The 11,123-nt window shown below is 35.0% G+C and overlaps 1 protein-coding gene across 4 annotated transcripts in view; it reads right to left on the bottom strand.

The window, feature by feature from the left end:
- Positions 1-671: 671 nt before the first annotated feature.
- Positions 672-11,123, bottom strand: part of LOC149081309 (uncharacterized) — a 45,667-nt gene continuing 35,215 nt past the window's right edge. For 2 of the 4 annotated variants that reach the window (XM_089238148.1, XM_089238147.1), the window contains exons 13-21: positions 10,860-10,943; positions 10,000-10,080; positions 9,170-9,328; positions 8,658-8,825; positions 6,577-6,628; positions 5,330-5,424; positions 5,161-5,233; positions 3,922-4,129; positions 2,296-2,647 (exon numbers count right to left, since the gene is read on the bottom strand). In XM_089238148.1, the coding sequence (XP_089094274.1) occupies positions 2,440-2,647; positions 3,922-4,129; positions 5,161-5,233; positions 5,330-5,424; positions 6,577-6,628; positions 8,658-8,825; positions 9,170-9,328; positions 10,000-10,080; positions 10,860-10,943 (1,128 nt within the window). In that variant the 3' untranslated portion in view covers positions 2,296-2,439. Of the gene's footprint in view, positions 2,648-3,921; positions 4,130-5,160; positions 5,234-5,329; positions 5,425-6,576; positions 6,629-8,657; positions 8,826-9,169; positions 9,329-9,999; positions 10,081-10,859; positions 10,944-11,123 lie in introns of all 4 variants that reach the window. The other 2 variants (XM_089238145.1, XM_089238146.1) reach the window with 2 other exon arrangements.

The following is an 11,123-nucleotide window of genomic DNA, read 5'->3' as shown; positions in this document are numbered from 1 at the left end:
GATTGAAGATTTACCGTTGTAGGCCCATTGCTCTCTGCAGCGAGACTTTTTATCGAGGAGATCGGCTCGCATTCGCACCTCGAAGTTAGGATAAAGGGTTCTACTGCAAAACCATTTTTACTGCTATTTTCCAGGAAGTTTTTAGAACTGTTAATCTTGTATTATAAATTGAGGTACAAGACTGCTATGTGCAAGAATCAATCAGAACCGAATACAAGATTCAATCTCATCGAATTCACCAACTATTAACAGTTTGGAGGAGAAAAAAACTTTATTTAAAATAATGAAACATCATTACATATAGTACAATTAGTGAAACTCTTTAGAGAAGCGAAACAATAATCATAAGCGCTATATTAACGCATTTAAAAAAAATTTCATTAATAATGTTGTATTTATTAAATATATGTTAATATAATATACACTCAACAATAAGCATAATGTCAATCACGTTTCACTCTAAAAAGAAGAAAAAAAAAACTATAGAACCAAAATTGCTTAAGGTGTAACATGTTAACGTCATAAATATTGACTTGCCTCATAAAAGTGGGCTTTTACAGATTTTATATATGCATATGTTTCTTGGAGGAGGGGGGGGGGAGAAAAACTGAACAAAAGATACACCAAATGTATATAGAACTAAAGCTAACGTAACTCGTACGTTTAAAAAAAAACGTTTGTCAGAGGCATTACTATGCCACTATTAACAAAGCTATGTCATAGCTGCCAACCTCAAAGAATGAGAATTAGGGAAATTTTTGAGAGTACACAAATTCTGCACAAAGATGACTATAAAAGTGTTTCACCCCCTTTTGGAAAAATGTTACATCATGTTTGGCACCAACAAACAGGCCTGTAGCCAGAAATTTCGTTCGGGGGGAACCAAAGTGGTAGAACAATAGATTTGGTCATCTTTTTCCCTTTCTCCGTTCATTTTCTCACATTTCGGGGCAGGGGGCAACCTCCAAGTTCCCCCCCCCCACTATCTCGCTATGGCCTTGCCAACAACTACAATTAAATATTTAAATTAGAAAACCTGAAATCAGGTGTAAAAAACTGGAAAGAGAAGGGTGTATAGCCCCCCAAAGCAGAATGCTTTGCATTGTTCTGCAATGACCCATCCGCTAACTGGAAATGTTCTGCAATAAAAAAATTCCCAAATAGTGTTTCCCACACACTTTTCTTAAAATACTTCCAGATTATTCTACAGTAGCAGCGATTGTTCTGCAACGAAATTTGGAAGGCAAACAAGTTTTTTGGGAGTTCGAGAGGTGGAGCAGAAGTTCAGAAGTCTTGCAGATAGTTCCTCAACTCAAAACAATTGGTGGTACATCACCATAAATTGAATCTAAACATTTGCTGCGAGAGAGATTGTTACAACGTGTTCAGTTGTTTTTGTTTTTTGGTTAACATGGTTAGTTTCCTTATAGTAATCTCCAACTGGCACTTCTTTGAACTGAACCACAGATATTCTGGTTAAAGAAAGTAGCTCACACAATAAGAATATATGTATCATGAATCTAGTTCTGTGTACTTTTATGAGATCTACAGAAGCATCAAATATTGAAATATGGTAGTAACACTTCACATGACTGACTTTTTAGCACATTTTTCATCCGATAATAAAAATCCTATATACCTGCCAGATAAACATGGAATTAAGTGTCTGCTTATGATGTGAAGCAGTACAAATCCCAGGGTAAAAGTTTAATGACTAAATTGCCCGTGTTTCATCATGCTATTCATGGAGCATACAAATCTCCGAGTTTTCTGGATCATTTTACTGGTGCGGCTTATACACGGAGGGTGAGGCCCGCAATGCTGCAGCTGACCACAACGTTGGCGCTCGAATAGAAAGAAGTTTGCCACCCCTGTTTTAATTTATTATAAAATTGCTCATTGGAAAGAAATAATAATTTGACTGTCATTATTGAGAGTCAAATCTCCATATTATGTCTGGGAAAGTGGAAGGATGGAATCTCTAGACTGTCTGTTATTAAAAAAGCTATTTTAATATGTTCTATTATTCAGTTGAAACTAATATGCACCTTTACTTCAGAGGCAAAAATTCTCATTCCCCCCCCCCCTTCTTAATACAGTCACAGATTTTAAAGCAGGCATGTTTTGCAAAAGGAATAGCATGCATTAGATTAGAGTATAAATAAGTGAATTAAAAAAAAACTATCACTAGCGGAAAACAACATACATTATAGTTCAAAATAATCCGAATCTAACATAGCTGCGCTAATGGAGAAAACAAAATAAGTTCTGTTTATATGTAATTTCTGATGCTCCCAATCACTGTAATATCAAAATAGAAAAAGAAAAAAAACAAAAGTTACAAGTTACATTAACACATTCTCATAATATTATAGTGTGTTTACATACTATAATGCTCATAAAATGAATACACTCTGTATTACACTGATACCAAGTTCATTAGTCATTGAAGTGACTTTCAACATGCATCTTGTAGTAATCCATAGGAAGAGTTCCGTCATACACAACACCACAGACTGGGCAAGTATACTGGTTGTGCGATTCATGGAGGTGGTCGACTAACAGCGTCAAGTCATCGCCGTCTGTTGGGATCTCAAGTCCACAGTGATGGCAGCTGATAAACGATACCTGGGCCGACTTTTCCGACCTAAACAAGGGTGAAATGAGATAAAGAAAAAAGTGATTAAGCTGGCTAGCATTCGCCGCAATGTATAAATCTGGGTTGTTAGGCTACTGTCAGAAAAATTCACTTCCTTACATTTCGCCCACATCTGCATTGGTAATTTAGAGAGGTGTAGTTGCATTATGTCTATGCAGTGAAAAAAGTGGTAAAAATTCACACACGGACGCCATTGACCACAGTCTTTTTAGTTCTTTATGCTATCTGGTATGTCCCCAGTTTGATTTCCAATACAACTGTATCGCTCAAGCTTTTTCCACGCGTTCGTCACACAACAGTGGCCGTGCAGAGCTCCAATAGATCACCACAACTACTGTAACCTACAGTACTCCCAGTGGTTAATGCAAAGCAGAATCCAGACCAACCGTGCAGTGGAACCAAACAAATACCAATTTCGAAACGTGGCCGAAGGCAGCACAGGTGATTTTAACGGCATGACAGAACTAATGAAATAGGGGCAGGAACAGCTACATATACACTAAATCTAGCGTTCTCAAAAGCTGACGAACTGGTTTTTCGAAACATAACATATAAAAATAAATCAAGCTGATGCCTGGTGAGCATTGCCGTAGGCCAAAGATGACGGAGAGCACAATTAGTTGTCAGTCGAGCGCTGTCATAGAGGAACCCATTTCACAGTAGGAAAAAATTGTCCATTCGTCAAGAGCTGCACGATTTTTGCCATCAGTGATCATCTAATCAACTCTAATTTACTTTTCATCCTGCGAGGTGTATGTTGAAAATTGCATACGTGCAGTTAAAGCTTACAATTTTTCCGCTAAAATTGAGAAAAAGTCTAATTTTGGCTACAATCAGGGGAAATTTCTAAAAATTCCAGACAGCGGGAGGAAGGGTGCAAAATCTCGCCTAAATTCGGACAGTTGGCAGGTCTGTAGAAAGGAAACTAAATAAATAAAAGTGAGTGTAAGGATGTGATGTGTGTGAATTATCTATATATTTTTTTTTTTCACTCATAGTTTTTACAATCTTTTGACGAAATATTCAGGTGTTTAGAAATTTCCCTGATTTTCCAGTCTAATCTCTGACCACAATTTTTTTCCCCCCTGACTTTCCAGGTTGTAGGAGCCTTGATATACCCACTGCATAGGCCACATCCAAAAAAAAAAGAAAAAAATCACTTTGACGGGACACAAAAATGCATGTTTAACAACTATAAAGTTCAACTGCATGAACTAATACAAATTCAACAATGGAATAATATTCACACATAAAATACTTACACTATCGAATTAAGTTGAGAGCTCTGTTTTGTACCAACTTCACAGACATCATTATCACTGGCATTGGGTGGAAAACCAATGAAGCTTGGAGCTGAAGCGATTTCATCGTATGGCATTGATGTCCTGGATAGAGCTGGGGCTGGAGTATAAACTTTCTCCGACTCAGCAACACTTGATAAGGATTGCTCTTCTCGATATAAATCACTGGCTGAAAAAAAAAAATAGAATCACATTGCACTAAATGCCAAGGGACAAACTAAGTTTCCCTGTGATATGAATATTTTATTTTAACAGGAATTTAATTACTCAATACAGGTTATCACTTGCTTTACATGGCTTCACTTTAAGCTATTTTGCTGTAACATGATTTTGCGAAGTTAATTTTATAAATTATGATCTGCAAAATTTTGTCTGTAGTTTGATTTTAATCCTGAAAATAGGCTTCCAAATTGATACAATTGAAATGACAAGATTTGTTGATGAGACAAATGTAGAAAAAACACTAATTCATCTGATCTCACCAGATCTTGTTATTGAGCATCTTTTGGTGACACATTGACAATACCATCAGAAATTTAATTGAATAAAATGATCTTAATGAATCTAGAATTGTCATACTTACAAGGGATACTCATAATTCTCTCTATTTTTGCTTCTAAAGTTTTCATAACAAAAGCATTAGATGCTGCTTGTAAGCTGAATCTCGACTGCTTTCATTAAAAAAGTCATCTGCCTATCATATCGGGCTCTTTAGGAACAAAAACACTCACACTAGAATCAATCAGAAGTAGTGAAAAGACAGAAGCAAAAAGTATTGAATTATTATTGATGAGATTTGTTTTCAAGTCTGAATAATTAATTTGTTTAAAAAACAACAATCATATTGCTGCTGGAAGTTGGATTTATTTTTCCTTATCCTTTTGAAGAAACCCCCCCGCAGTTTATCCATGTGAAATTCAATTCCCTTTACATGAACCAATTGATCACATAATGTGAGGCGCACTTGTATACAGTAGCTTTTGGTTACAACACACGTTTAAATATTTTGACTTTCTTTTGCAGTACCATTAGAATTTAACTAACATAAGAATCTAGATTAGGCAATCAGTTATTTAATGTTTTCAGTATATAACACTTTTAGCACGTATTCGCATAGCATTTTTCACTGCGTATTCTATAACACACATCACTAAAAGATTAACAAGTAGGTACGAACTAGAGTGAAACCAATGAACTTACCAGCCACCGTCGATGCATTTCCAGCAGACAGGATACCAGAAGTCAAAGAATCCATGGAAATGATTTGTATAGACTAAGAGATAAAAATTAACACCATTATATTATAAATAGGAAAATTATAGGCCGATTGATATTCTATCACAATGAAACTGTGAAGTATATAACTTACACAGCTGTTATCTTCCTTAATTCTTGGCTCAACTACCTTGATGAACTCGCCTGTATCTGAATCGCTCTTCTGAATACGTGGAACGAATTGCACATCTGAAACAAGAAGACAAAAAAGTTAAAATTTCATTCATATAAAAACTCACTTGAATGGTATAAAAACAGGTTAGGATGAGAGAGAAAAAAAATCACAAAGTGGAGCCAATCGTGGAAATCAAAAAAATAAATGTCAAGAAGACACTTATTTTCAAACTACTTCGTCAAACACCAACTCTGGCCATATCGCTTGGTTGGAAATGAAAGCGCCATCTATTGACTGTCACCTCAAGCTATATATAGATAGAGGAGAACAAATCTTATCTACCGTATATACTCGTGTATAAGCCGAGTTTTTTTGTGGAAAAATTCGTTCCTCAAGTGGGGGGGGGGGGCTTATACTCGGGTCAGTTTTCGATGAGAAAATATCGGCACCCGCATTATTGGTATGGGATATGTTCAAACCCCACAGAACCGATAATGTCAAAGCTAAGGCAAAGAAATCGAAAACATCATTAGCTTTGATTTCAGGTGGGCTAACGTCATTTGCACAGCCTTTAGATGTGAGCATGAACAAGCCTCTCAAAGACTATTTGAGGAATTTGTGGATTGAATGGATGACTTCCGATGATCAAGAAACTACAAACAGTGGTGCTTTGAAGAAATCTGACATTGGCCTAGTGTACCAATGGGCAGAATTCTGTTTCCGCTGACCCTTAGAAAGTGTTGCATCAGCAATGCGATGGACGGAACTTAAGATGGTATCCTCTTTGAAAATGACAATGACAGCCCAGGTGAGGATAAAAACGAAGATGGCGCACCACGTGAGGATCTGACGAATTACGATGAGTTTGGAGACTCAGAAGAAACGGATTAAAAAGTTTGAATCATTTTCTGCAAGCTATTTCATTTTGCATGAAAAGATAAAAAAAAAAGATAGATTGGCAACTGTGCAAAGAATTGGGTTCTTTTTGTATGACAATTAGAAACAGCCCATATTTAAGGTCTTAATTTCCCGTTTTCTCGAAGAAATACGTCAGAGTAGATATGTTTATAATATTTGAAAGGGAGTAGAGAGAGAGAGAGAAAGATTGGTGTTGGTTTAACATTTGTATGGTAATTCATTGTAATTTTTTTTTAAGACTCCCTAACATTGCTACAAATTTGCTGTAAGAAATAAACGATGTCGAAAAAAAAGTTTGAATTACAAACCATCAGACACTTTCAAAGGTGTAGGCGGTTGGTTGTTTCCAGTTTCCAAAAGCTAAAAAGAAAAAAATATATATCTCCTGTACTTCTCCGTGAAAAAAAGAATGAAAATATTTTACATCAAATTTTAGGGGTGTATAAAAATTTTAGAAAAAAATTATACAAAAAATAAGAAAATGCTAAGCACCACAATGAAAAAACTTTGTGGTTTTTACACTGGTTAAATGCTATTGTTATTTGGGTTTGATTCCCAACATCAATGTGATAGAAAAAACTGGCATTGTGCAGCTAGTACGTCGTGTCACTACACATGTCAGAGACGCAGATGCAATCTAAGCAAGCATATGTAAGTGTTACAAGCTGGTGCTTGTTCCTTTAAGGCAGGGCCATAATTGCCACCCCCCCCCCAACTTAAAAATTTGATGATTTCATAACGGTTTTCTTTGTTTCCTACCAAAACTGCTGCCCACTAAATTTTGCCACAAGGTGCAGTTCTCCCGGTCCCCCTCTCCGGTTCCAGCCCTGCTTTAAAGCAGTGATTCCCAAAGTGTGGGTTGTGTTAATGAACTAGGGGAATCGTGAGAGATTTTTTTTAAAATGGAAATGTTTGAATACGAAATTTATTTTTATTTTTCGCACATCATACGTAAAATTATGTCAAAACTAAAAAATGCCTCAACTCTCTCAGCTGAACAGCTACTTACCACACATGTACCATCAATTGCAATTTTCTCAAATTTTACCTGTACAATATAATCAATAGGTGAAATATGTACAGGGGAATTCAGAAAGAATCATCAGATTTTTTAAAAATATCTAGAGCTCAATAACCACTCGACTGCTGCCTATCGGAATCTTTGGACTGGATTTGTTGCTGTTAACAAGGTTTTCTTTTTTCTCACCCACGAGCTATGACATACACTAGACAGTCATGGGGGGGGGGGATAACTCTAAGGTGCATGGTGAACGTATGCATTTGTTGGAAGGCAGTAATATTGGTTTCGTCAAAGGTGGCAAGCCGAAAAAGTCTGAAGATTATCACAAAAAGACTTGGAAGTTCTGAAATCCTGGTTCGAAAGTGTACTGCTTATTTTTGATTAAGTTAGCCTCATTGTGACAGGCACTATATATCCACTATGGAGTGGCCGGTGAGAAAGGCTGGCCTAGGGGCCCATTAAAGATCTCAGTCCAGGGGTTCCTGCTGCTGGATGTTGGTGGTCATGGCTCACAACAAATACACAGATAAAAAAACCTAAGATAAGTATAATATACAGACAGTATTAAATATACAGATCTCTGCAAGAAAAATAAAAAGTGGTAACACAACGATAAGTTGTTCGTAATTTGTTTTATGTTATAGTTGGTAGCATATGCGTCCTGGGAAAACCATATGGTGTTAATTAACTCAAAAACAAAATTTTAGAATTTCGAAAAAGAAAAGTAATAAGAAAAAACGAGGATTTCTCAGTATATCTGCAAAAAAATAAAGTCTCACAAGCTTTTATAACGGCCATGGCCCTCACATCCTGCCACAAGAACCCCAAGGATGGGATTTTTGGGTGGAAATCAAAAACAAAAATTTTTTAGTGAAGAACAAAAAATGACAAGAACTGTCACAGTCCCCCCTGGGCTGGAGTCCTGTCATCCCAACTCTTGAGGAGAGTGCCATGATAATGACAAATACTTTATCAATTTTGTTTTTCTTTTTGAGGGATATGTACCTTTTTCTATTTTAATTAGTGTTATCAACTGTTTTAATTTCAACAAAATTTAGAAAACAGTGAAAGAATTTTTTTATCTCAAGAAAACAACGCCACGTTCGAGGAAAAAATTCACATGTTCCGTAACACGTAATGAAGGGGCAGGTAAAATTACAACCAATAGAGATAAAGGATGCAGAGCTATATCAGAATTACAGCAGTTTAATTACATCTGGACCCAAATTATCAAGGAAGAGACTTCAGGGTAACAATTGTGCGTTTCTCTCATGGCCCAGAGATGCTACTTTTTAAAATACATAACATAGGTATTATATACATAATTATATTATATACATATTAAATACATAACATAGGTTTACATACACAACTACGGGCTTGATGTACTTCAGCCTCACATGCCGACTGAAGAACTCTAGCTAATCCTGCACTATGATTTCCTCTGGAAGGGATGAAAATCACATCGCTGTCTGAACTGGCTCTAGAATCTGACTGATATGATACCTGGTCGTCCTTGTTACATCTTTTACATGCCTGAAACAAAAACTCAATTTAAAAACCTTGTACATCAAACACTCCTCATGTACAGAATGGCAGTACATTGATATGTGCATGCCTATCTTTCCATTAAAATGTCACCACTAAGAACAGCAGACCCCCACAAGCAGTTCAAATATTAAATAATTGCACTTCAATCATAATTTCAAATATAGGTTGACCGCACTAACTTCACACAGACACAATGCGAGATACACACAAACACTGCCAGGTAAACACCTAGTTAATTGCTTATGGCAAAAGGCAGATTTGATTATATGCAAAATATGTTGGTAAATTAAGCTTTTTAATCTAACAATCACAAGAAAATGTTTACATACTCCCACTTCCTGACGTTTCTCCAGCTTTTTTACAAGTTTTCTCAAAGACAGTATTTCCATGAACTGCTTTCTGTACAATTCAGCAGCTTCAGCCAGGTTTTGTTGCATATCTTCAGTGCTTGAACCTGGCATGTCTTCCCTTTCCACTTGTGCTTTAGCCTATTTAAGAAGGAGAGAAAAACTGTAAAAAGGTGTTTCTCACACTTGGGAATGGCTATAACATATGTATACAGAGGGTGAAAACTTAAGTCCATTTCAGCTCAAATAACTTGTAAACTTCTGGCTACAGAAACTTACTTTGAATGAGAAAAGGTATTCAAATAACAAGCCCATTTAAGAAATACACAATTTATTTTACTAGGGGCCATAAAAATGCATTAAAATAAGAAATATAATTTTTTATATGGTTCCACCGCCCGTCTTCCGTCCTCTGATTGCAATGTTGCCAGAGTCGAACAAAAAAAAAATCCATGTTTCCAAGTGCAATATTAGCCAAGATATATTTGTATTAAAAAATCACTGAAAATAAGGGGAAAGAACAGCATATATTATGGGATAAACTTGGAGGAAAAATTGGAAAGATTCTTGTTGCAGTTTTTTAAAACTTTTCCAAATCATGAGATGTCCCCCCTCAATTTTCAATGCCCAGTATGTCAGCAAATATTGCACTTAGAATCATTTTTTTTTTTCCTTTGTGTGTGTGTGTGTATGTGTGGTTCAGTGAAGACAAGGCAACAACTTTTTAATAGTTCACAAAGGTTAAAAATTAAAAAAACCAAAAGGAAAGCAAAAGGAGCCCATGTATTTGGAGAAAAATTTTAAATTCTTACACTTAAAGATTTCTCCATCTCAGCATGTTTACTTTTTAGATTTTCATGAGCTTCTTTTAATGCTGCTTCTTGACTTTTCAGCTGATTAAAGAAAAGAAAATAATTGCAACCAAAAATAGCAATAAACAAAAAGGAAATTTTAAAGTGTCAACTTTATAAGCAAAAGTAAAAAATAAATATAAATAAATAAATAGAAATAAGAATAAAAAATAAATAGAAATAAGAATAAAAAATAAATAGAAATAAGAATAAAAAATAAATAGAAATAAGAATAAAAAATAAATAGAAATAAGAATAAAAAATAAATAGAAATAAGAATAAAAAATAAATAGAAATAAGAATAAAAAATAAATAGAAATAAGAATAAAAAATAAATGGGGAAAAAAACACCAACAAAAATTTTGTGATAAAATTTATAGAAGGTTTTCGCACTTCTGTAAATTTTTTAATCAAAACTAAAACGTTATAAAGCCTGTTGGACAAAAACTGAAGTGTCCAAGACCCCAGGTTAAGACTTGTGCAATTAATATCTTTGATCTCAGAAATTTCAGAGTATGTTTCCAAAAGAGAAAAACCATCCCACTGAGCGAGTCGACTTCAAGATAACTTTTTAGCTCTGCTATTTTCTTATTTAAATAGTACTAGTTACTATCAACACCATTATCGTTATGCATAATGATTTTTGCATGGGTAGTCAAAGTTGTATCCCACTTGACAGGAAACTCAACAAGATTCTCTTAATTGAATGATAAAAATTATCATGCATGCATAATAAAAACAACACTTAATTTTTGAACGTTATACAAATAAGTTATATTTTGGAAGGAAGGAAATTGTTTTAGAAGGAAAAAAAAACTTACAAGCAAAATATCTTGTTTTAGGTCTTCTATTTTTGCATACAACTCTTCCCTTTCTATACTCATGTCTCGAAGCAGTTCAGAAAGCTGGAAACGGAAAGCACAGAACTTAAATGTTTCACGTTCATACAATACAAATATACATACAGTAAAGATAAACGGATAGAAAAAAATTCCAAAAACTTTTCTTAAACCTCAAAAGCAAGCAAAAATGTTATGGCTTTTATCAACAGAAAATGCCTAGTGATACCTCAGCTAACTGATTTT

This window comes from Pholcus phalangioides, unplaced genomic scaffold, assembly GCF_987345545.1.
Source record: "Pholcus phalangioides strain wild (caught in Gottingen) unplaced genomic scaffold, Ppha-v1.0 ptg000010l_1, whole genome shotgun sequence".
Taxonomy (NCBI): domain Eukaryota; kingdom Metazoa; phylum Arthropoda; class Arachnida; order Araneae; family Pholcidae; genus Pholcus; species Pholcus phalangioides.
This window is presented reverse-complemented; position numbering and strand designations above follow the sequence as displayed.